This window comes from Rhincodon typus, chromosome 10, assembly GCF_021869965.1.
Source record: "Rhincodon typus isolate 14 chromosome 10, sRhiTyp1.1, whole genome shotgun sequence".
Lineage (NCBI taxonomy): Eukaryota > Metazoa > Chordata > Chondrichthyes > Orectolobiformes > Rhincodontidae > Rhincodon > Rhincodon typus.
Window position 1 is genome coordinate 29435416 of NC_063341.1, and position 27840 is coordinate 29463255.

The following is a 27840-nucleotide window of genomic DNA, read 5'->3' on the forward strand; positions in this document are numbered from 1 at the left end:
GTGGGGGGGGGTGGTGTTGGTGGTCTTCGGGTGAAGGAAGAGTGGACCAGGATGTCCTGGAGGGATCGGTCCCTGTGGAAGGCAGACAAGGGATGGGAGGGGGCTATGTGTCTGGTGATGGCATCTTGCTGGAGGTGGCGGAAATGGCGTCCGATGATCTTCTGGATGTGGATGCTGGGTGGGATGGTAGGTGAGGACAAGGGGAACCCTATCGCTGTTGCAGGAGGGAAGAGAAGGGGCGAGGATGGAAGTGCGGGAGATGGGTTGAACCCAGTTGAGGGCCCTGTCAACAACAGTGCTGAGGAATCCTCGGTTGAGGAAAAAGGAGGACGTTTCAGAGGCTCCCTTGTCGAAGTTGGCCTCATCTAACATATGCGATGGATACGGGGAACTGAGAGAATGGGATGGAGTCTTTACGGGAAACAGTGTATGAGGATGTGTAGTCCAGGTAGCTGTGGGAGTCAGTGGGTTCTTAGTGGATATTAGTGGCTAATCTATCCCGAGAAAGTAGGTTTCCCCTTGTCCTTACCTACCATCCCACCAGCATCCACATCCAGAAGATCATCAGACGGCATGTCTGCCACCTCCAGCGAGATGCAACCACCAAACACACGGTCCCGTGCCCTCCCCTCCCTTGTCTGCCTTCCGCAGGGACCGTTCCCTCCAGGACACCTTGGTCTGCTCTTCCTTTGTCCCAAGAACCCCCCACAGCCCCTTGGCACCTTCCCCTGTAACCGGTGAAGGTGCAACACCTGCCTATTTACGTCCTTCCTCCCCAGTATCCAAGAGCCCAAACAGAACATCTACGTTCTGCTCGCAAAAAAGACTGAGCTGCCTGTTGTCTGCCACTTTAACACACCACCCTGTTCACTGGCTAACATCTCTGTCTCTGGCTTGCTGCAGTGTTCCAGTGAACTCAGTGCAAGATGGAAGAACAACACCCCATTTTCCACTTGGGAACCCAAGTGGAGCCCTCCAGACATAACATAGAGTTCAATAATTTTAGAGTCTAAACTCTCCCATGTCCTAGCTCCCTACCCCACACACCAGGCCTTGTTATCACATAGCCTGCCATCACACCTTACCTATTGTTAGTCACTAACAGTTCCCATTAACAGCTATTCACCCTCCTAGCCAGATCGTTATCAACTCCTTTGTCAATCTAACTGCTCTTCTCTCTCTCCGGCTCTATCCTATCGTTTACACCCTACCCCATCCCCTCCCTATTTTCTGCATATAAACCTACATTTTCTCAGCTACCATCAGTTCTGAGGAAGGGTCACCGGACCCGAAACATTAACTCTGATTATTTTCTTCACAGATGCTGCCAGACCTGCTGAACTTTTCCAGCAACTTCTGTTCTGTTCCTGATTTACAGCATCCACAGTTCTTTCGGTTTTTAAATATTTACAGGTTACAAACTAAAGACCAGTAAGAAATTTTTAAAAAGCAAATTAAGAGTTAAGTAAATAAAATAGAGATGCACAGCCAGGCGATATGTTTGTGCTGCATGATGTGGGAGCCAGTGGACCCCACTCTGGTTCCTCGTGATCACATCTGTGGCAGGTGTTGGTTGCTTGAGGAACTCCAGTTCAGAGCTGATGAGCTGGAGTCTGAGTTCCCACTGCAACACATCAGGGAGGAGGAGAGTTACCTGTGTGCTGTATTTCAGGAGGTAGTCATATTCCTTCGGTTAACTACCATGAATTTGGTCAGTGGTTAAGACAGGAGTCATATAGCACAGAAACAGACCCTTCGGTCCAACCAGTACATGCCAAACATAATCCCAAACTAAACTAGTCCCACTTGCCCATTCCTGGTCCTTATCCCTCCAGACCTTTCCTATTCATGTACTTAAATAAAATGAACATTGTAACTGTGCCTGCATCCACCACTTCTTCAGGAAGTTCATTCCACATGTGAACCACCCTTTTTTGTGTAAAAAATTTGCTGTTCATGTCTTTTTTTAAATCTCTCCTCTCACCTTAAAAATATGACCCCTAGTCTTGAAGTCCCCCATCCTAGTGCAAAGACACCTACCAATAACTCTATCAATACCCCTTATGATTTTATAAACGTCTGTAAGGTCACCTCTCAACCTCCTACACTCCAGTGAAATAGGTCCCAGCCTATCCAGCCTTTCTTTAAAACATAAACCTTCTACATTCAGGAACATCCTGGTAAATCTCTTCTGAACCCTCTCTGGTTAAAGTACCCTTCCTATAACAGGGTGACCACAAGTGGACACGGTATTCCTGAAGAGGGTGTGAGTACAAGCAAGGCAGGTAGAGGAATTTGGGAGGCAGTGCTGAAGGAGCCTCAGATGGATAAACTGAAAGGTGGGGGGAGGGCTCAGCATAAGTTTTAAAGTTTCCACAACAAACAATAGGACAGAGAGAACGGAAAGGCTCAGGAATCTAACTTCAGGCACAGCAGATGAGGGGACAACTATGAGAAGTGGGCAATTAACACAGGACTGAGGGTGTTGTACTTAAAAGGCACATGTAAATGAGCTTGTCATGCACATTGAAATTGGCAGCTATAATGTTGTGGGTATCACAGAGATGTGGCTGCAAGGGGATCAGGGCTGAGAACTAAATATCCAAGGATACATGTCCTATCAAAAGTACAGGCAGAGGGGACAGGGTTGCTTTGTTAGGGGCTGTAAGAAATGAAATGAAATCGATAGCAAGAAATGATATAGAGTCAGAAGATGTGAATCTGTGTGGGTATAGTTGTGGAACATCAAAGGAAATGTGCACACCCAGCAGTAGTCAGGATGTGGGGAAGAAAATAAATCAGGAGATAGAAAAGGTGTGTAAGAAAGGGACTTCAACATGCAGGTGAATTGGGAAAATCAAGTTGGTAGCAGATAGAACATAGAACAGTACAGCACAGTACAGGCCCTTTGGCCCACGATGTTGTGCCAAACTTTTATCCTAATCTTAAGGTCTATCTAACCTCCACCCCTACCTTATACTATCACCCATATGCCTATCTAATAGCCACTTAAATGTCCCCAATGAGCCCGACTCCACTACCCTCTCCAAACCCCGACCACTCTGAGTAAAGAACCTACCTCTGACGTCTCCCCTATATCTACCTCCACTCCCTTTAAAGCTATACCCCTTTGTAATAGCTACCTCCACCCTAGGAAAAAGTCTCTGGCTGTCTACCCTATCTATACCTCTGATCATTTTGTACACCTCTAACAAGTCACCTCTCATCCTTCGTGGTTCTAAAGAGAAAAGCCCTAGCGCTCTCAACTTTTCCTCGTAAGACCTTCCCTCCATTCCAGGCAACATCCTGGTAAATCTCCTCTGCACCTTTTCCAATGCTTCCACATCTTTCCTGTAATCAGGCAACCAGAACTGGACACAATACTCCAGATGTGGCCGAACCAGGCTTTTGTAAAGCTGGAGCATTAACTTCATGGCTCTTGAACTCAATCCCTCTATTAATGAAAGCTAACACACCATACGCCTTCTTAACAACTCTGTCCACCTGGGTGGCAGCTTTCAGGGAACTGTGGACATGAACCCCAACATCCCTCTGCTCCTCCACACTGCCAAGAATCTTTCCATTAACCCTGTATTCTGCTTTCAGGTTTTTCCTTCCCAAATGAATCCCCTCACACTTTTCAGGGTTAAACTCCATCTGCCACTTCTCAGCCCAGCTCTGCATCCTATCAATGTCTCTTTGTAACCTAGAACAGCCCTCCACACTGTCCACAACGCGACCCAACTTTGTATCGTCTGCGAACTTACTAATCCACCCTTCCACTCCTACATCCGAATCATTTACAAAAATCACAAATAGACGAGGACCCAGAAGAGATCCTTGTGGTACACCACTTGTAACTGAGCACCATGTTGAATATTTTCCGTCTACTACCACCCTTTGCCTTCTAAGGGTCAGCCAATTCTGAATCCAATCTGCCACATTTCCCCCTATCCCATGCCTCCTTACCTTCTGCATGAGCCTACCATGGGGAACCTTATCAAACGCCTTACTTAAATCCATGTGTACCACATCCACTGCTCTACCTTCATCCATGTGTTTGGTCACCTCTTCAAAGAATTAAGATCTCATGGAGTGTTGTTGAGTTTTTTTTTTTTGGAGCAGCTTGTGTTAGAGCCCACTAGCGAACAGGCAAATCTGGATTTGGTGATGTGTAATGAGGTAGACTTGCTTTAGGGCACTTAAGGTGAAGGTACCCATAGGGGTAATGAACATAATATGACAGAATCCACCATGCAGTTTGAGAGAAAGAAGCTTGAATCAAAAGTAACTACAAAGACCTAAGCTGGCCAGAGCTAATTGGAAGGGGAGCCTAGCAGGGAAGAAAGGAGCAGCATTGGCAGGAGTTTCTGGGGGTAATTCAGGAGGCACAACAGAAATTCATCTCAAGGAAGAAGAAACATACTCCGGGGAGGATGAGGTAACCATGGCTGACAAGTGAAATCAGGGACAGTATAAAAGCAAAAGAAAAAGCATATAATGTGGTGAAGATTCATAAGAAGCCAGAGGATTGGGAAGCCTTTTAAAAACTGGCAGAGAAAATAGAAAAGCAATAATGGTGGCGAAAATGAAATATGAGGGTAAGCTAGCTAGTAATGTAAAGGAAGACTGTAAAAGTTTCTTTTTAGACATCTAAAAGGTAAGAGAAAGGCAAGAGTGGCCATTAGACCACTGGAAAATGTGGCTGGAGAAGTAGTAATGAGGAACAAAGAAAAGGCAGAGGAGCTAAATAGGTGTTTTGAAATAGTCTTCACAGCGGAAGACACCAGCAGTATAGTAGAACTTCAGGAGAGTCAGGGACCAGAGGTGAGTGTTGTGGCTATTACTAAAGAGAAGGTGCTGGGGAAGCTGAAAGGTCTGAAGTTGGATAAATCAGCTGGACTCCACCCTGGAGTTCTACAGAAGATAGCTGAGGAGATTGTAGAGGCATTGATGGTGATCTTTCAGGAATCTCTGGAGTCAGGGAGGGTTCCAGAGGGCTGTAAAATGGCTAAAGTAACATCCCTGTTTAAGATGGGAGGGGTCAAAATACCGGAAACTATAGGCTGGATAGCCTGACTTCAGTTATTTATAAGATTTTGGAGGCCATTCTTAAGGATGAGATTACGGAGTAAAGGAGGTAACAAGCAAGTTCGACGACGCAGAGGCAGTAGACATGATCTATCTGCATTTCCAGTGGTCTTTGACAAGGTGCCACACAGGACGCTGCTAAATAAGATAAGAACCCCTGGTGATAGGGGCAAAGTAGTAACATGGATAGCAGATTGGCTGACTGGCAGGAACCAGAGATGGGGGAACAAGTGGGTCTTTCTCAGAATGGCAGCCAGTGACTAGTAGAGCTTTGCAGCGGTCAGTGTTGGAATCACAACTACTCAGATTATACATCAATGATCTGGACGAAGTCAACTGAGGGCATTGTTGCTGAGTTTGCAGATGACACAAAGATGGGTGGAGGGACAGGTAGTATTGAGGAAGTGGGAAGGCTGCAGAAGGACTTGAACAGGCGAGGAGAGTGGGCAAAGAAGTGGCAGGTGGAATACAATGTGAGAAAGTATGAGGTTATGCACTTTGGTAGGAATAATAGAGGCATAGACTGGGTTCTAAATGAGGAAAGACTTTGGAAATCTGAAGCACAAAGCGACTTGGGAGTCCTAGTTCAGAATTCTCTTAAGGTTAACGTGCAGATTCGGTTGGCAGTTAGGAAGGCAAATGTTAATATTCTTTTCAAGACAGCTAGAGTACAAGAGCAGAGATGTACTCCTGAAGCTGTATATGGCTCTGATCAGACTGCATTTGAAATATTATGAGTAATTTTGGGCCCTGTATCTCAGGAGGAATTCCTGGGGTTGGAGGAGATCTAGAAGAGTTTTACAAGAATGATTTGGGGTGAAAGAGCTTGTCATATAAGAAGTTGAGGACTGTGGGTCTGTACTCAATGCAGTTTAGAAGGATGATGAAGGGGATCTGACTAAAACTTACAGAACACTGACAGGCTTGGACAGAGTGGAGATGGAGAAGATACTTTCATTAATAGGGGATACTAGAACCTGATGTCACAGCCTCAGAGTGAACGGTCAACATTTTAGAACTGAGATGAGCAGGAATTTCTTCAGCCAGAGGGTGGTGAATCTGTGGAACTTATAGCCAAAGAGGGCTGTGGAGGCCAAGTTATTGAGTGTATGTAAGACATAGATAGGATCTGGATTAGTAAGGGGATCAAGGGTTAAAGGGGGAAGCTAGGAGAATAGGGGGTTGAGAAACGTATTAGCCATGGTCGAATGGTAGAACAGCTTCAAAGAGCCGAATAGCCTAATCCTGCTCTTATGTCTTATGGTCTTGCGTGTACAAGATTATAAGGTGTCTGGATTGGGTGGACAGGAAAGACCTGTTTCCATTAGTCAGGGGGCATAGATTTGAGGTAATTCGTAGAAAAACGACAGACATGAGACAAACCTTTTTAGTGTTGCAGAGAACAAAGAACAAAGAAAATTACAGCACAGGAACAGGCCCTTCAGCCCTCCAAACCTGCACTGATTCAGATCCTCTATCTAAACCTGTCGCCTATTTTCCAAGTATCTGTATCCCTCTGCTCCATGCCCATTCATGTATCTGTCTAGATATATCTTAAATGACGCTATTGTGCCCACCTCTACCACCTCCGCTGGCAATGCGTTCCAGGCACCCACCACCCTCTGCGTAAAGAACTTTCCACACATATCTCCCTTAAACTTTTCCCCTCTCACCTTGAAATCGTGACCCCTAGTTATTGAGTCCCCTACTCTGGCAGGGGGTGGGGAAAAAGCTTCCTGCTATCCACCCTGTCTATACCTGTCATGATTTTGTAGACCTCAATCGGGTCCCCCCTCAACCTCTGTCTTTCTAATGTAAATAATCCTAAACTACTCAACCTCTCTTCATAGCTAGCACCTTCCATACCAGGCAACATCCTGGTGAACCCCCTCTGCACCCTCTGCAAAGCATCCACATCCTTTTGGTAATGTGGCGACCAGAACTGTACCACAGTATTCCAAATGTGGTCGAACCAAAGTCCTATCCAACAGTAACATGACCTGCCAACTCTTGTACTCAATACCCCATCCGATGAATGAAAACATGCCGTATGCCTTCTTGACCACTCTATCGACCTGCATTGCCACCTTCAGGGTACAATGGACCTGAACACCCAGGTCTCTCTGTGCATCAATTTTCCCCAGGGCTTTTCCATTTATCGTATACCGAGGTGCCAGTGTTGGACCAGGTGGACAAGGTCAGAAATCACATGACACTGGGTTATAGTCCAACAGGCTTATTTGAAATTGCAAGCTTTTGGAGTTTTGCTCCTTCGTTAGGTGAAACCTTTTCATGTGGCAGGTGGTGGTTTTTGCTATTTGCTGCCTGGTTTGGTGTTTGATGGTGGATGCAAAGACCCTCAATTATTTTAAATTTGTGCCTAGACCTGCACCGGAATTGCTATAGCTTGCAAGGCTGTGGATCAGATGCTGTATTATGGGATTCAAATGGGCGGCTAGGTTTTGTTTCTCCTTAAGTAATTGTTTTAAGAATTACTTTTTCAGCCAGTGTAGACATAATAGCGTGAATGGCTGTTTTTAAGTGTCACAACTATTCTATTGTTCTAGTACTGGAAGAAGAACTTTCTCAATCAACAAGTGTTTGGAATGAACTATGGAATGGGATAAATACTTATACAAAAAGCTGCAGACCAAAGGCATAAGAACCAGGCACTCTAATCTGCTGGATTGATATTTGAAAGAATTGACGTATGGAAACAAAGTGTGGAAGTTCATGCTGCCCACTAGGGTCCGAACTGGGTCGAGGAAGGGTGTAGAATCACATGATGACAGTCTGCATAATGGAGCTTGTTTTCAGAACGGTGGGCGGTTAGGAGGTAGCAAGACTGACGCTGTATGCAAGTGGTGAAAGGCAATTGAGATATTATAAAAGATCATTGATTTGCATTAACATAGCTTAGAATAGAATGAAATGTCGTTTTTGAATCTAACGAGTGCCAAAGAGGGACCACGTGTCTAACCCTTGACCAATATATTCTGGGAGTTTCCAGGTGCGATCTCCGGCCACGAGAGGAAGGTTAGCTGTTCAGGCAGCATTCCATGGGAGTGCAAAACGTGGTTGAAAAGGCAGCTAATAAGGTGTGAATGAGAAGATGAGATGCAGCAGCTGGACATTTGCATCCAAGGGCAGTAGCCAATGAAGAGGGTATCATCTGAAGGTAGGACATTTGCCCAATCATCTTGGACCCTCATGCATCAGAGGAGTGGAAGAGTGCAGCAAGCCCCCAGAACCATCATTACCAGGACAGCAGGAACAGCAAAACGTACACGTTGTAGCTGGGCAAGCTGCACTAGGACACCTTCAGTAACTGCAGCAGGAGGGAGGCAGAGGACGGCACGTTCCATGAGTCAAGATCTTCAGAAGTTGTGTGAATTACCTGCAGTTGAGAGCACCAGCCTCGAAGAAGACTGCACTTCTGAGATAGTCCGTCATCAAACTCCAGATGATGTTGCAAGACAGTCTACAATCAGTGGGCTGGGTGCACACCCCAATGTCAGTTTTGCTGAAATTTATTGCAGGACGAATATATATGCTTGCATCTCAACCTAGGGCATGTATGGGATATGCCAGGGACCTGGAGGTTGTGGCATTAGTGAAGTGTTTCAGCAAGCCACACGACTAAGGATGTAGAAAAGGTTTAAAATTTTAATGAGGAAAAGGTGTGGAAAGTTACAGTCAAAGCAAAGGAGAAAGATGTATTTTATCTGAGAGGAAATAAACAACTTCAGCTTGAGGTCAGAAATAAAGGAAAAAAAAGATTACAGTCTCTGTATTTGAATGCATATAAAATTCAAAACAAAGGTCAACTGAAAGCACAAATTGAAATACTATTTGTGCAACTAGTATAACCTGATAGTGGTTGGAGTATGATGTATTGAGACCTGAATATTGAAGGGTACAGGACAGCTAGGAAGTATAGGAGAGAGGGTGGCTATCTTAATTGGTGATGGTATTTGCACAAAAGAAAGATGACCTATGTTCAGGATACCAGGATGTAGAAGTGGTTTAGGTCGAGGTAAGAAGTTATAAAAGCAAGAAGTCACTTGTTAGAGTGGTGTACATGCCCCCAAACTGAAGCCTTCCAGTAGGATGGAGTATAAGAAAAGAATGGGAGTTTGTCAGAAAGATGCAGTGATAATCATGGGGGATTTTAATCTACACCTAGGATTGGAAAATTATATTGGCAAAGAAAGCCGAGGTGAGAAGTTCTTGGAATGTTTTTGGGATAATTTGTTAGGATAATACACTCTGCATCTGATCATATAGCAAGCTATTTGGACTTCCGCAATGAGAGCGGATGAGGTAGTGATCTCATAGTGAAGGTGCCTCTAGGTTGCAGTGATCATCATACAATTGGTTGAATTTTAATTTTAATTTTAATCTGAGACAGAAAAGTGGGGCAAAATCAGTACTTATTGCAAAGATGGGTTGAATGTCAGAAAATTAGACTAGGTATAGAAAAAGCAAAGATTCATTTAAAGATTAATGAGGATGGAAATGTCAGAGCAAGTAAGAAAGCTAGCCATAAATATAAAAACAGTACGTGTCTATTGATACTTATAAAGATTAATAAAGTCAAAGTTGGGCTTACTGAAAGTGAATTTGGTGAATTGATAACAGAAAACCGGAGATGACAGCTGAATTAAGCAGGTATTGGCGTCTTTACTACAGACAATACAAAGACGATCTAATGAATAGCAGTAAATTTAGGAGAAGGAAAGGTGTGGTCATAGAATTGCAGAAGTGCTGTGGTGTAGAGGAGGCCATTTGGCCAATTACGTCTGTACCAGCATGTTAAATATGTCACTTTCTAGTCCCAATCTCTTGCCTTTTCCCCATACCCTTGCACATTATTTTTATTTTAATAATCATCCAATATCACCTTGAGTGCCTCAGTTGAATCTACCTTCACTATAGTTCCAGGCAGAGCGTTCCATACTCTACTACTCACTGAGTGAAAAGACCTGTTTCAGACAGCTTTCCACCTGTGTTTATTCTCCTGGAGTTAAAATTTTGATTAACAACTCTAACTAGCCATGCCGACCGAGTTCCCTAAACTAAACTAGTCTCACCTGCCTGCATCTGGCCCATGTCCTTCTAAACCTTTCCTATTCATGTACCTGTCCAAATGTCTTTTAAATGTTGTAACTGTACTCTATCCAGCTCTTTCATTCTCCTAAACCCCTGTAAATATAGTCCTGACCGATCCAGTCTGTCTTTGTATGCCTTGCCTGCTGTCCCAGGAATCAGTCTGATAAACTTCTGCTACACTTCCTCCATAGCCAGAACATCCTTCCACAGATAAGGAAACCAAGCCTGCACACATGACTCCAGGTGTGGCGTCACTAAGGCCGTGTATAATTGCAGCAAGATATCTCTGCTCCAATACTCCAATCCTCTCGCTACGTAGGCCAGCATGTCATTTGCGTTTTTCACCGCCTGCTGAACCTGCATGTTTACGTTCAGCAGCCGGTGTGCAAGGACACTTAGGTCTCGTTGCACCTTCCCTTCCCATCTATTGCCATTCACATAATAATTTGACTTCATGATATTGCTACCATGGTAGATAACCTCCCATTTTAACAACATTATACTTCATCTTCCATGCATTTGTCCACTCACTTAAGTTGTCCAAGTCACACTGAAGCATCTCTGCTTTTTCCTCACAGTTCACTGTTCCGTCCAGCTTTGTGTCATCTGCAAACTTGGACATATTACACTTAGTTCATTCATCTAAATCGTTAATTTTGTATTCTTCAAAATTTTAAGCTAAAGGTATAAAGACCAAGTACTGTTAATTCATTTGTGATCTTTTAAAATAAACAATTACCATATAATACTGAAAAGGGAAAGTGAATCATAAAATGTTTTGACTCGCATACTGCCAACAGTACTGCTAAAATCTGGGTTTGGATTGTAGAAATAGGAAGAGGCCAGGCATTAAGTAGTGTGCAGCCATTTTAAGACATTTTTCTTTTTACAGATTAATTCAAGGAATAAATTACCTGTTTTTGTAACTGAGAAGTTGCATGTTGCAGTGAGATAGAGAGGGGTGCATTAAAATAGGTTAATTAGTTCAAATTGGATGGATTCACAAATTATATCATTGTCTCATGATGAAGTGTTAGAGTGTTGGTTGATGTGCTCAGAATGTGATCAACATGATCTCTGCTATTTCATTGGAGAGTTCTGACTATCGATTAAGTGTGTCTGCATATCCACAATGACATATCATCCTGGGATGATCTTGTACATTTTGATGCATTGTTTTCTCAGTTATCTTTAGTCATGCCAGGTTAACCATAATATTGTATGGGTGATGGATGGCCACTTTAAGGGGGAGTGAGTGTTTGGATTTTGACCTTAATGTATCCTCTTGATAACTATGGAATAGGTTGAGTCAGAAAGAACTGTATCTCACGTGAGTTGGGGAAATACTCAACAATGTTGAACAGCCAAGCTGGCCAATCTGCATCTTTTGGGAGGTGATATTCTGTTTTGATTTTTCACTTCTCACCCACAGAGGGGAAGCATAACAAAATTGATTGCTTCCCAAGCAAAGAAAAAAATGAATAAAGCTGGTGTTAGCAAGGACTTTTGAAGTCAGATTTTCATCCTTTACCTTAATAGTGATTTCCTGCAATGTAAATTATCAATTTCTGCAAATAAATAAGTCAGCAATAAAAGTATGAGGTATTACACTTTTTTGTAAATAACTCTAGCCTTAGATTCAGTTCATTGTTTCATAAAGCATTTAATAATTTAATAATATTTAATACTGATCATATGCTTAAATATGAGCACAAAAAATGATTCATAAATAATGGTGTACCAACTATTCAGACTTAAACAAAATATGTAGTTTTAAGCATTAGTAGTAACAGGTAATGTAGTCTGTCTCAACTGGCCCCATCCTTGCAGATTACTGTTTTGAGTACAGCAGCTGAATACTCAAATGTTGCATTTCTGGATTTTTGCTTTGAATATTGCCCATGCAAATTAAAATATTTAAACTCAATGTAATGTTTTATTGGGTTGGAGTGACATTGGTAGTTGGAGAACACATTTTATTTCAGCCCCATTCCTGTTCCCTGCATATGTGAACCACTATGGACACCTTTTTGGCTGTTGATAGTAGAAACCAGCATTGTTGAAGTTTGACAGGAGAAATTCCTGATGAAAGATGAGGGTAAATTACAAAAAACCTTGTAATTGGAAAAAACAAATTTCTTCAAGCATAAGTTTCACTTTGTAAGGTTTTTTTTTCCCCTCCCAAAAGTCACTATAACTTTGTGTGGCTGTAGTTCCTCCTTGATGTTCGGGGGAATGTCTGTGCAGATTATGTGAAGATTCCAAAGTTGACGTGCAAGTCTGTCTCAACTTTGTGGCATTTCAAAATAAGTCCTAGACATGACAATAAGCTAGTCACTTCTATTTCACATATTGTTGATAGTCATGAAGATAGATTCTTCTCCAGGATGCAAATGCACTCCTTACTGCAGCAATGTCCACATTAGATAACAGCACCTGTCTTTGGATTTAAAGGAACCAAATATCTACTCTAAATATTTTTAATTAACCTGTTCAGACGTGTTATCACACACCTGTGGGCAGGTGGGTCTTTGAACCCATGCTTTTAGGCCTTTGTACCACAAGAGCCCTCAAATACCTATTCTATCCTTAGACCATGCCCCAACAACTGTGAAAATAGCCTCATGCCAGAGTTTTGCAGGAGATATGAGAGCCAATTAAGACAACATCCTCATTCAAATAGACAATGTGCAAACATAAAATAAATAATGATACATTTGGCCGTAATTTCGTTGCTGGCTATACTAGGTGCCTTTATTCCTATCGAACATGCAGCCTCTTTTTGTCATCTGCAAACTTTTTAATTATTTTAACTACATATAAATTATTGATTTTGAACCAAGAACAACAAGAGATCCGATTGTAAACATCCATCCAGACATAAAAATATCTGTGAACTATTACCCTTTGCTTCCTGCCACTGAGTCAATTTTGGATCCAACGTCCATGAATTCCATGAACTTTTAATTTTCTGACCAATCTGTCTTCTGGGACCTTGAGAAAAGCATTGTTAAAATCTATATGGATTGTAGTAAACATACAAACCATTATTGATCCTCCCTATTACCATCTCACAAAATAATTCCTGAGCAACTGTTCAGCATAATTTCACCCAGAATTTAGTAGTTGATTTCCACTAGTTACACTACCAGACTATAATTAAATCTTTCAGATTTGATTTTCTGTGAGGTAGAACAACATCATATTGTTAGGAATTGAGGCTATAGTACAAGAAGAGTGGGAATATATCACATCAAAAATAGAGCATTTTATGTAATTAATAGTGTAGGAGTGGCTAATCTGGACAATTTACAGGGTCATGAAATGATTTAAACAAACAAGGAGGCAATTTAGCTCATTGTGTATGTAAGAATTTAGCTAATCTCACTCTGTGGACCCTTTTTCATAGCTCTATAATTTTTTATCCTTTAGGTACTTATCCAATTACTTTTTGAAACCCCTCTCTTTCAAACAGTGCTCTGCAGATCATAGCCACTGCTGCTTTTAGAACTCCTTCCTCATGTTGCCTTTGGGTCTTTGTTTAGTTCTGTGCCTTCAGTTCTCCATTCTTTTTTTGCTAATTTCTCTTTATCCACTTTATCTGGAGGGGCATTTGTAACCTTGCCAAACATCCCAGGTTGAGTATCACTGCATACTCGTGGCAGGTGGTAAAATGGAGAGATTCCTGGTCAGCCGTGGGATGGAAAGAACTTTGGAGCCTCTGCCATCATATTCCATCAATCCAGACTACAATGTTTATGTAAAAAAAAGTGTATATTTCCATGGGAACTTGGGCTGTTTGAGTAAACTGTAACACATCAACAGCACTCTGACTAGAATGTTTGTGATTTTTGACACCCTGTCAAATCTACCCTCAATATCCTTTCCCAAAGGAGAACAGCCTCAGCTTCTCAGTCTATTCGCAAAACTGAAGGCTTTCCTCCCCGAAACCATTCGTGTAAAGTTTTCTCCAACTTCTTCTAAAGCCTTCATATCCTTCATATAATCCGGTGACAAATTTGGTCACTGTATTCGAGTTAAGGCCAAACCAATGTTTTTAAGATTCAGGTTGATCATAAGTTCCTAGCTTTTGTAATTTCTAACTCTATTCATAAATTTTGATATCTTGATATCTTTTTAATCATGATCTCACTTTATGCTGATAACTTCAATGATTTGTGTTTGCATACACCCACGTCTTTCTCTTCCTGCTCCCCATCTAGAATAGCACCCTTTGGTTTACAATCGCCCTCGTTGTTCTTTCCAAAATGTACTTCTCTGCTAAAAGCAAACTTGCCCATTCGAAGATTCAGCTCAGAGGAGTAATTTATCCAGGTTGCTATAATGAATAATGTCCGGAAACAGCTTGAAACTTTGTTTTGTGTGTTTTGAGATCTTTCTAACACTGTCCTAATATTTGAAATATTGTCCTAATATTGGCTTTATTTCTTTCTTACCTTCTGTAATAAATGTCTGTTAAAGAAGCTGTGGAGCCTCGTGTGGTAGTTATGATGATTCGCAACCACATTAACTAAAATAATTTAAAAAAATAACTATGGAGCCATATTTCATTCTGGAATTTGACTTGTCCAAAGTACCATCAGCTGTGATCATCACAAAATAACATAGATCAAGAAAATCAAAGGTCCTAATACTGACCCCTGGGGAGCAGCATTGTATACCTTTCTTCAATACAAAAAGGAATCCATTACAACTACCTTTTTTGATTCCTGTAACTCAACGCGACTTCTTATCCATGCCACCAGTGTGTCGTTTACTCCATGGACTTCAACTTTGCTGGCAGCCTGTTATGTGACTGACTTTGACTTTGACTTTGAAATGTCTTTTGAAAGTCCACATTGAGCATGTGTAACCTCATCAAAAAACTGAATAAAATTAGTGCAAAAATCTGCCGTTTGCAAAAGGTGTGTTCGTGGAAAGTGCAGCACTCAGTGATTTTAAAGAGTGGAGTGAAAGTGGCCGATTGTGCATGTGGAAACGAATTTTCTAGCTCTACTAGAAAAATGTTTCGATTGCAAACAATCTTTTAAATATTTCGGTCAACAGGTATTGAAGTGAATTCAGTCTGGATACGGCAAGAGACTTGTAGAAACTAAGTAGTGGACCATATGTTCCACATCAAAATACTGAGCTAACAGTGGGAAAATGATGTGGAGATTTTGGAAACTTTTCTCCTCTGATTCTACATAATTGTGCTAAATTCCCATAAGCATTTAGTAACCTGTAGTTAATAAACTATCAATAATTTCCAGGTTAACATCGTGTTACAAATTTGGTTGTATTATAGATGTTGTAAACAATGAACTTCCCTTCGAATCTTTAGAAGCAGAGGATGCAGAAGACGAAATAACAAACAAAATCACTGGCTGGAGAAATGTTGGCAGTAAACTAGAAATGGGGCATTGAATTGGGTTTTCAACACCTAATATTTTAAAAAAAAAAGTACTTTGTCAAACGAATGATTTCTACCCACTGGTATCAGTCCTAATGCACAGCACAACTACTGTTTACTAAACCAGATTAATAGGGGCTGTCAGGCAGTGTGTCAAATTTCCACTTTATAAAAAAAATACATGGTTTCATCTATTTTAACGTTTTATACAGGCGGTTATATTTAAAAGTTCGTCATTTTATATATACAGGCGAAAATAGCCTTGAAACTGGTTGGAGACCAGTGCAGCATGAAAAACAATTATCGGTTAAAAATAGGCGCCTGCACTTAACGGGACTGATGGGGAAATCTACCTGTTTAGTGACACAGAAAAAAATGCTTTATACACCAGTAGCCTGGATGCTGATGTACAACTCCAGTGGAAGATGTTTATTTGAAGTGTAAATTATTTATGTTCTTAAATGTTTACAAACTACATCGTCTTTGCAGTTTATAAGTGATACTACAGCAATCAGAACTGTCGCCACTTACCCTGCCTGTCGTTTTGTTGATACATTTAGTGTCCAAATTCGAGCTATATATTTGAACACATTACTATACCCAAATGATTCGGATTCCCTATACGTTTGGCTCTGGCTGTCAGTGCTTTCACAGTGCCTCATCCATCAGATCCATCTGTCACAGAAAACAGCAACTTGTGTCTTGGGAGCCTCTCTGTCTCTGGAAGAGAATTTGCTCCCATCTGATTAGCGGAACTATCCTTTTTTTTTCCCACTGATTTACAGCGGTCTATTTCTTTTTTCGTGCTAACTTCTTGACAGTGATCTTTTGGAACAAGTGTGGCAGCGCTTCTTCGATTACAGAAAGTGCGGTATCTGTTCGAGGGAGCTATTTCTGGGCGCTGCTTTTCTGCTTGTGAACATCTGAATCTCTCGGCAAGCTTCATCCGGCCCTTCGCTGACCGATTTCTCCGGAGAATTTTCAGAAGAAGTTCTGTACTTTTGCCGTTTATCTGTCTGTCTTACATTCATTCCTTCCCTCGGGCAGCGTTTTATGAATCACCGGCGTGTATCTGGCTATGGATGGGAGCCCTGTTCCGATAGTGACTGTGCTGACAGCCCCGTACGATGCTCAGAAACCGGGCACCAGCGGACTCCGGAAAAAAACTAATGTTTTTCAAACCAAGCCGCGATATCTTCAGAACTTCGTTCAGTGCATCTTTGGTTCTATTGATTTAAGGGATCGCCAGGGATCTACTGTGGTGGTCGGAGGCGATGGGCGGTACTACAATAATGCTGCCATAGAAATCATAGTTCAGATGGCTGCAGCCAATGGGGTATGTTGCCACTGGTACATTCTCCACAAACAGCGGAATGCGTTTCTTCACGGTGTAGTTTAATGAGATATACAGATTCAGTGGATATCCTCACGGTGCAATGCAATGGAAGTATAAAAGTATAGAGTATAAAACAAAACTCTAATGGATTACGAGCGTATTGAAGGACCAGCATTTATTGCCTTTTGAGAAGGTGTTGTATTGCCTTCTTGAACCATTGCAGCCCAGATGCACCTGTAGTTCTGTGAGGGATTGAGTTGCAGGATTTTGACACAGACTAAGGTACTTGGCAGTCAGAAGCCCAAGCCTGAATGCTGTCTAGGTCTTGCTACGTGCTGCATGTACTGTTGCAGTAAGTGAGGTGTGATGCTGAACGCCGTGCAGTTATTGGCGAACATTCTCACTTCTGACCTTCTGGTGAAGGGAAGTTTTTTTATTTTGTCTGGCATGTAGTAAGGGGCAGGCAGATGATCACTGTGAGTAGGTGCATGGATGACTGGCCTCCAGCCGTGCTATGAGCACAGCGCTTTAAAAAGGAGGGTGGATTGTTTCAAAGCGCCAGATGTATTCTGCCACACTCTGCAGATTTGGTTTTGATTTGTGTACTGAGCGGAGCAGTTCCTTCAATTCTATTTGGTCAAACTAAAATTGCGTGTGTCTGAGAGAGAGACTGTATGAAAAATCTTGAATGTAAATATGCATTGTTGATGCTCGATTAGTGTCAGCCTTAGCTCAGTAGCTGAATTAACATTTTTGGAAACCTTTTGGATTATTGATGAAATTTGCAGCGTAAATTCAGCAGCTCATTTTGTACCGGGCTAAGTTTCGGTGACAGTGATGGGTGTGGAACAACACACAGGCTACAGTGAACATATAAACATAAAAATCAGGAGCAGGAATGAGCTATTCAGACCCCCAAGTCTGTTCCATCATTCAACAAGGTCAAGGCTGATCTGATTGTAACTCACGTCCATGTTCCTACTTTGAGAACATTCCAACTCATTGCTTAACAATAATCTACCTACCCCTGCCCTAAAAATATTCAAGGACTCTGCTTCCATCACATTTTCAGCCAGAGTTCCAAATACTAATCTCTGTTTTAAAGGGCCAACACTGATTTTTAAACAGTGACCTCTACTCATAAATTCTCTGATAAGAGGAAACATCCTGTCCACATCTACCCTGTCAAGACCCCTGTGTATTTCATGTTTCAGTCATAATGCCTCTAACTCTTCTAAACTACAACAGATACAAGCCTAGCCTGTTCAACCTCTTTTCCAGGAGACAACCTGCCCAATCCAGGATTAGTCTGATAAACTTTCTCTGAACTACCCCCAATGCATTTACATCCTTCCTTAAATAAAGTAACCAATACTGTGCAGTACTGCAGATGTGGTCCTACCAGTATCCTGCATGACTGAAACATAACGTCCCCAGTTTTGTATTCAATTCTTATCATACGTTTTAACATTCTCTATTAGCTTCTACTATTACTTGCTATTAATGCATGATAACTTTTTGTGATACATAAACAAGGGAGCCATGATCTCTCTGCATCTCAGAGCTCTACAATCCTTCATCAGTGAGGTATTATGCTTCTTTATTCTACCTGCCAAAATGGACAACTTTACATTTTCCATTATACATTATACAGTATACAGTATTTGCCATATCATTGTACACTCAATTAATCTATCAATGTTTTTTTGTAATCTCATGTCCTCTTCACAACTTAGTTTCATACCTATCTTTGTGTCTTCAGCAAATTTGACTACCATACCTTCTGTCTCTCTGTCCAAGTCATTTATATAAATTGTAAACAGTTGCAGCCTTGGCACTGAACCCTGTGGCATACCACTCATTACATCTTGCTCACCTGAAAAATGACCTATTTACACCTACTCTCTGCTTCCTGTTTAGACAATCTTCTAACTATGCCAATATGCAACCTCTTACATTATGAGATTTCATTTTTTGCAATAACTTTTGATATAACACCTCACGAAATGACTGATGGAAATCTGAGTAGATATCCACCAGTTCCCCTTTAATCCACAGCAAATGTTACTTCCTCAAGGATCTAAAGTAGAGTGGTCAATCATGATTTCCCTTTTGCAAAACCATGTTGACTCTGCCTGATTAACTTGAATTTATCCAAGTACCCTGTTATAACATCTTTCATAATAGCATCTGCCAATTTCTCAATGATAGATGATAAACCAACTGGCCTGTAGTTTCCTGCTTCTGTCTCCCTCCCTTTTTGAATAAATGAATTACGATCACCATAGAATCATATAGCACAGAAACAGATCCTTTGGGCCAAATAGTCCATGCTGACCATTATCCCAAACTAGGCTAGTCCTACCTGCCTGCTCCTGGCCCACATCCCTGCAAACCTCTCCTATTCATGTACTCATTCAAATGTCTTTTTAACATTGTAATTGTACTCACATCCACCACTTCGTCAGGAAGTTCATTCCACACACAAACCACCCTCTGTGTTTAAAAAAAAATTGCCTCATGTCTTTTTTTAAAATTTCTTTCTTCTTACCTTAAAAATGTGTCTCCCATCCTAAGGGAAAGACAACTGCCATTGATTGCATCTATATCCATCATTTTATAAGCCCCTATCAGGTCGCCTGTCAACCTCCTATGCTCCATGGAAAAAATTCCCAGCCTATCCAGCCTTTCTTTTTAACTCAAACCTTCCATGCCCAGCAACATCCTAGTAAATCTCTTCCAAACCCTCTCCAGCTTAATAATATCCTTCCTATGACTGGGGCAAGGACACAGTATTACAAAAGAGGCCTCACCAGTGTGCTGTATAACCTCAACATAATGTCCCAACTCCTATACTCAAAGGACTGAGCAGTGAAGGCAAGCGTGCCAAATGCCTTTTTAACCATCCTGTTTATATGTGATGCAAACTTCAAAGAATTATGTACCTGCACTCCTAGGTCCCTCTGTTCTACAACACTACTCAAGGTCCTACCATTAATTGTGTAAGCCTTAACCTTGTTTGTTGTACCAAAATGCAATACCTCTCATTTATCCAGATTGAACTCCACCTGCCATTTTTCAGCCCATTGAACCATTTGATCAAGATTGCTTTGTAATCTTAGAAAACCTTATTCACTGTCTATTATGCCACCAATTTTGGTGTCATCCACAAACTTACTAACCATGCCTTCTATATTCTCATCCAAATCATTACTATAAATGACAGACAAAAGAGGACCCAGCACTGATCTCTGTGGAACACCACTGGTTGCAGGCCTCCTGTTTGAAAAGCAACCCTCCACTATTACTCTGTCTCCTGCCGTTAAACCAATTATGTATCCAGTTGGCAAGCTCACCCTGAATCCCATGTGACCTAACTTTACTAATTAGTCTATCATGTGAAATCTTGTTGAAGGCTTTACTAAAGTCCATTCCAATCTATGTCCCTATGTCGAGGGACTTACGGAAAATTAAATGTTATCAACTTACTTCCTAGCCAGTTCTTCTTTTAAGTCCCTACCTGGTTACTTGTTAGCCTGCAACTCCAACAATTAGCTGATTAGCACTTCTCTGGGGATCGTGATTTTTCTGAGTTGTTCCTTCTGTTACATTTCCTGATTTATCACAGCTTCTGGGATGTATCTTGTATCCTGCATAGTGAAGACAGATACAAAATATCTTGTTGAATTCATCTGCTATTTCCTTATTTTCCCATTATTTATTCTGTAGTCTGACTTTCCATAGGACCAGAGCTCATCTTGTTAACTCTTTTCTGTAAATATTTGTAGAAGTCTTACTATCTGTTTTTATATTTCTGGCCAGCTTCCCTTTTTATTCCCTTTTTATTAATCATATGGCCATTCTTTGTCGTTTTTGTATTCTGTCCAGTCTTCTGAACTGCCACCTGTCTTTGCACAATTATATGATTTTTCTTTTATACTTTGATAGTATTTTAAGATTTCCAGTTAATCAAGGATAGTGGATCCATCACTTGGAATTTTTCTTACTCGTTGGAATGTACCTATTCTGTTTTTTCTGAAATATCACCTTAATGTCTGCCACTGCATCTCTGATCTGTCCTTGAACCCAATTTGCCAGTTCTGTTCAGCCAGTTCTTAAATTGTTAGCTTAAATTTAAGTGGTCACACATTCAGTAGCTGATGATCATTGACAACACCAGTTTATAGGATTTGACTGAGTCCAGCAGCAAGAGATGGGTTTTTTTTGTTGTAGTCTGTGAAACAAGTCACGAATTGATTGTTCGATCGTGAAACAACACATGAATGAAAGCAGTCAGATTTTATTTCAAGTGGATTTTGAAGGTCTTGTTTTCAATTTAAGGAAGATGGTTACTTATGTTTGAGTGTTTATATGTTAAGTAAATTTAAAATATTATTTTTGGGAAATGCAGCATTTTTCTATTTTGGATGCTAATTATCGCAAAAGCATGGCCAGGCCAGGCATGGAGGAAAAGATACAAAGAAAAAGTGCCTTTATTGCCACATATAACATTCCTTATGTGTCTTTTATGTTCCTCAGAGCTGTCCTAGTGTTATCTGTAACATTATCAATTATTTCCAGCTTATGTAGTGAGCTAGGAACTGGTTTAAAACTGAATCCATTCATTTGATTTGAGATTCTTATAGCTAACAGAGGAAACCATCAATTTGGGCTCAGGATACAGGAGTGAGGATAGCACTTGCTTATGGCAGGACCTTGTGAGGGGAGTCTTTTAGCATGTGGATGCTATTGTGTTGCAGCTACCACATGGTTCTGGCCAACTAGCAAACCCTCTCATCTTACTGCTTGCCACAGATTAATTATTAGTCTTTACAGATTAACAATCCACCTAATGATAAACCTCCATGGACATCAAATCCTGAGGTTGGATTTGAACCCAGAGGTTGAATGCTATCACTGTGCTATTCAATTACCTTACCCATGGATGTTGAAAGAGTGAATAAATTGGTTTTGCATCATTCATTTACCTCTACTGTTTATATTAATGATTACAAGTTAATTTATGTTCCCAAAGTAAGTGGAATGATATGGTTTTTCCTCTTAACCTAGTTACTTTTTTTACATGGAATCTCAACTAGGAATTTGCTAAATTTGCCAACAAGGACTATGATAGGATTCTTTTGCCCTATTTAGGATGAACCAAAAATCCAAGTAATACTGTAATATTATGAGGCTGTATTATAAATGCTTTTTGAAGATGTGATAGCAAATACTTGTTATGTTAAATATTATATTTGTCTTCGACCTTGTGAATACGGAAGAAGAAAATAAATTTTGACCAAGCAAATAAACAGAATTGGCCTCAGATTTGGGAAGATCCCCCCAGTATCAAGAGATTTAAATCTGTATGTCTGTTGTATATCATAGCGAGTTATACAGTGTGGAAACAGACTCTTCCGTCCAACCAGTCCACCATGTTCTCAAACTAATGTAGTCCCACCTACCTGCACTTGGCCCATATCCCTCCAGAATTTTCTTTTTCATGAATTTATCCAAACGTCTTTTAAATGTTGTAACAACCGGCATTCACCTCTTTCTCTGGCAGTTCATTCCACACACAAATCACTCCGTGTAAACAAAAAAAAGTTGCCACCCACGTCCTTTTTAAATCTTTCACCTCTCACGTTAAAAATTGTCATTCACCTTATCTATGCCCCTCATGATATTATAAACTTCAATAAGCTCACCCTTCAAACTCCTATGCTCCAGTGCGAAAAGTCCCAGTCTTTCCAGTCTATTTTTATATCTCAAACCTTTCATTCCAGCAACATCCTTGCAAATCTTTTCTGAACCCTCTCCAGTTTAAGAATATGCTTCCTGTAATATGGTGATAATCGAGCATTTATGATTTAACCTGAACCATTAACCTGAAATGCCATTCTTTTATGAATTTATGTCTGATGCTCATTCAATGTTCCTAGAACACACAATGAATGAAGGTAAATGAACAGGACTCTTCTTTTTTTAAAGAAGCACAGAATGAAATGATTAATAGTAACATGAGGATAGTTTATTAAAAAAGTAAAAATATCAATGGATAAAGTCAACAGCGACTAATTATAAGTAGAAAGAAGAGATTTAGGGTTGGAATTGCCCTTCAAACAGGTGATATTTACTGCTGAAGATAAATATGTCATCTTTTCCCCGAGGCCAAAACTACCAAGTTGCAACCTATGCAATGATTTCACATTGCTTTCCCATTGTTGACCAGACTTCTATCCTCTGTTCTGCTTAATATCTCTGATTAACTTTAATCTTCATCCAGCTCTGTATATTGCCTTCTAATTCTTCTACTTTATTGAGGTTGGTAGGCTCGCCGAGCTGGTTTGTTGCGCAGACGTTTCGTTACCCTGCTGGGTAACATCATCAGTGCAGCCTCCGATGAAGCGTCGCTATGTTTTCCCACCTGGTTTTTAAACTCTGGAGTCCATTGAGCTGGATTGCCTCACTTCTTGTTTTCCTTCGTAGTGGAGTGTATATGGGGTCAACTTCTATGCTATTTATTAATAGCTTAATAATATAACACATAGAACCCGACCCCATACACACTCCACTACGAAGGAAAACCGGAAGTGAGGCAATCCAGCTCAATGGACTCCAGAGTTTAAAAACCAGGTGGGAAAACACACTGACGCTTCATCGGAGGCTGCACTGATGATGTTACCCAGCAGGGTAACGAAACGTCTGCGAAACTACAAACCAGCTCGGCGAACCAGCCAACCTCAACACCCACAACCCGAGCTACAAATCTACTCTAAAATCTTCAACTTTATATTCGTCTACTTACTTTGAATTACACATGTATGATGCGTAAAATCTCTAATGCTCTTGCACTTTAGTGGCCAAATGATTGCACCTTAATCATTTCCATGCCATTCATTAGGATAATTTTTTTCAATTCTGTTAGGACACTTTCTTTGCATATCTTCCTTCAAGCTCATCTGGGATGTTAATGCTGCTCATGATCCAGTACACTCTTATAAAATCTTTTCACATCACTGATGGACAGAATGAAAGGAAAATAAAATGTGTAATAGACACTCATTCACTCCCAAAAGTCTCTTACAACCTTTCTTCCTTCCCTTTGCCTTGATAATTCCTTGGTCTGTTTTATTCTAAATTGGTCTGTCTTCACGATCCTATATGCCATTTCTTTTTCTTCCTTGATCTTATTATATTGAAAATAAGATTCCCCACTTTTAAGTCACTGTCTTTCCGGGATCTAGATTCTGACAAACTGCTTTCCTTTCTCTTTGCAACTGAGTCTTCTGTTAGCTGCTTGCCATTGACTTTTATTTCTCGATTTCTTTTTTTCTGTGTTTTACATAAGAACATAAATAGGAGCATATGTAAATCATGTCTCCATTGACCTTGTTTTGCCATTGAGTAAGATCACAATTAACTTCAGTTTCCTGTTCTGCCTTTTCCTTTATTCCCTCATTCCCCTTCAAAATAAACTATTGGTGCTGCATGTGAATGTACTTGCCCTCAAGATTCAGATCGGGACAACGGGGTTCTGATTCTTTGGATTCACAAATGGCTGTGAATGCTCTAAGTGACTATGTTGCCTAATGTTAGACTGGCCGGATAGGGACAGTCTTTCATCATCATCAAGTCCTCCTAAGAATTTTGTTGTTTCAATTTGATCACCTCTTAAATCTTCTAAACTCTGAGGAATACCAGCCCATTCTCTTTTAATTTCTCTGAAAATTCAGCCTTCTCATTCCAACAATCAATCTAGAAGATCTATGCTGTACACTTTGAGGCAAATAAATCCTTCCTAAGGTAACTGAACTGATAATCTGGAGCCCCAGGTTAATATTCTGGGGACATGGGTAGAATCCCACTATGGCAAATGGTGAAATTTGAACTGATTGTTTTGCAATTACATGCCTGTCTATTAGTGACCATATAACCATTGTTGACTGTCATCAAAACCCATCTCGTTCACTAATGCCTTTTAGAAAAAGAAATCTGTTATCCTTGCCTGGTCTGGTCTTTATGTATGATTTCAGACCTACAGCAACGTGGTTGCCTCTTAAATGCCCTCTTAAATAGCCCAGAAAGCCACTCAGTTAAAGGGAGACTAGTGATGGTTGATTTGACAGAATATTCCAAGTTTTATTCAATCCCAATAAATCTCTGAACCTCATTTTATGCAATATGGTACATGCTCCCGTTGTTTAAAAAGCAAAGGATTATCCAACTCAGCATGAACAATGTCACTGGAGTTCTCCTATTAATAATCTGGCACAACTCTTCATCTGCAATTATTTTACTGTCTTTTTCTGTTACTCCTGCCTGCCACTGTTGTATGATTCTCCTTGAATAATTCACCAATATATTTAGAGATAGCAAGAACTGCAGATGCCGGACTTAGAGATAACACAGTATGGAGCTGGAAGAACGTAGCAGGCCAGGCAGCTGCAGAGGAGCAGGAAAGCTGACATTTCGGGCTGGGACCCTTCTTCAGAAAAAGGGTCCCAACCTGACATGTCAATTTTTCTGTGCCTCTGATGCTGCCTGGCCTACTGTGTTCTTCCAGCTCCACACTGTTGTCACCAATATACTTGGTTTGTCTTGGCTCCCATTCTCTTAGCTGCATCTTCAAGGCTAGCATTACATATAGCAGCGTATCACCGCCTGAGGCCAACTGAGCCTGTCCTCTCTTTCGATCACTTCCTGCCTGATTTCCTTAAAGTATGACTGTGTCTGGTGTCCTGCCCTGGTTACACAAACTGAGCTCTGACTCAGTTATTCCTTCTGCTAGTCTTGACAATGACAAGAACTACATTTTTCACCATGAACTAGAATTAGTTTAAATTTGTTTAGCACTTGCAGTGCTTTTTGCACTTGAAAAAGTGTTCATTCAACCTAATTATTTCTTGGTCACAGGTGAAGTGCATTCTGAGCAATGGTTGCCTAAACTGCAAAGTACCTTTTAAAAATGCAGAGCTATTTATCTATTTTACATAATACAGATCTCATTATCTCAGTGTCGGGATTCTCCTTTTTAAGCCGGTGCACTTCACATCCACACTAACCACCTATATCTTTCAGGAACTGCCGTTGCTGCTCTCACAATGCTCGCTTTCAGCCCCAGTGCTATACCACTCTCAGCTCGCTCTCACCATTTCCATCCTGCTGCTTGGAGCCCATTACCATTTCCTTCCATTCGTGATTGATACTCCAGAAATGTCCTGTGACTCACAATTTTCCACAGTGGCAACCTGGAGAGGTCCTTTCCTCCTGTTCATGCATCCCTGAATCTCCCTCCCAAGAAGGAAGAAGAGACTTACTTCTCACTGTCCAACGTTCTACAGAGCAATAAAATTGAATTAATTCAATCACTACAAACTAATAGCCCCGAGAAAGTACACTTTATAATGGGGTGAAAACACATATACTGTATCTCACTTTGGGTAATGCCATAAAAATCTAAAAAGGATAGGCAGCACGATGGCTAAATGGTTAGCACTGTTGCCTCACAGCACCAGGGACCCAGGTTTGATTCCACTCTTGAGTGACTGTGTAGAATTTGCTCATTTTCCCCATATCTGCATGAGCTTCCGCCGGGTGCTCCGGCTTCCTCCCACAGTCTGAAGATGAGCGGGTTAAATGGATTAGCCATGCCAAACTGCTCTGTAATGTCCAGGAGTGTGCTGGCTAGGTGGATTAGCCAAGGGGAAATACAGGGATAGGGTGAGGGGGCTGGGTCTGGGTGGAATAAGGGTGGAATGGCCTCTTTCTGCACTGTGGGGATTTTATGAAAGATGAAAGGTGTATAAAATCCTTGTAAAGCCCTTCAATATATGTATATGTATTTTAGAAAAAGTAAATCCTGATTCTTTTCAGGTCAATATATTTGTTTCTAATATAGATGAATTCTATAAAATGTGCTTGCATCCCAACTAATTGTAAGTCTTTAAGAAGTTGCCATTGAATTATTAGTGATTGCAAATTACTTAGTTACATACTAGAACTATAATCTTTCTGCATTTGCTTCCTGATGGCTTGAAGATCATCAGTATTTTATTGTCTTTGGCAAAATTATCATAAATTGAAGGGGATTGGTGTAATCTTAATCTGATTCCTTACCAACTCGGATACACAAAATAAAATTTCACATAAATTGCAATAAATTTGCAAACTTAAGCAAGCTCACCAGTGATTTGCATACTGGAAATATCACCCTGGTGCAGGAAGGGATACTCTTCTGTGGTTTGGGGAAAAGCAATATTGTTGGTACAGTATCTAAGAGAAATTCATTTGCACTAACTCATGCCATATTCAGTCTTCTGAGTTTAGATGCTAATGCTGGTTAAGAAAAGTGTTTATTTTCCACAGAGGGTTTGTTCAACTTTGTCAAGGATAAATTTCGCTTCAGACAAAGAAATGTTAAGGATTTTTGAATGAATAGTTTCACTCTTTCACACTTAACCTCTTTTTTAAAACAGATTGGACACTTAGTAATTGGACAAAATGGAATTCTCTCAACTCCAGCTGTATCCTGCATTATCCGAAAAATAAAAGCCATTGGAGGAATTATTCTGACAGCTAGTCACAACCCTGGTGGACCTGATGGAGATTTTGGGATCAAGTACAATATTTCTAATGGAGGTGGGTATTTCACAAACAGTTCTAGAAATGGCTGTTGATTAAAATAGATTTTTTTTTAAAGCCAATGCTGTGAAGCTTATGTGGAATCATTTTAGATTGTTCTGTGGATTAGCTCAAATGGTTGTAATTACATCAGTATAATTTCAAGTTCAATCAGAGCTAGAAACGTTTATTGTCCGAGTATACATCTAACCTTCTCTCCAGTGATTCAGCATTCCAGCAACAAGGTGCAGAGCTGGATGAACAT

General features: G+C 40.7%; 1 protein-coding gene across 1 annotated transcript in view; it reads left to right on the top strand.

Moving 5' to 3' along the window:
• The window catches only part of pgm1 (phosphoglucomutase 1), a 74828-nt gene that overhangs the window by 9748 nt on the left and 37240 nt on the right, over positions 1–27840 (top strand). The window contains exon 2 of the mRNA XM_020512647.2: positions 27431–27593. Within this exon, the coding sequence (XP_020368236.2) occupies positions 27431–27593 (163 nt within the window). The remainder of the gene's footprint in view (positions 1–27430; positions 27594–27840) is intronic.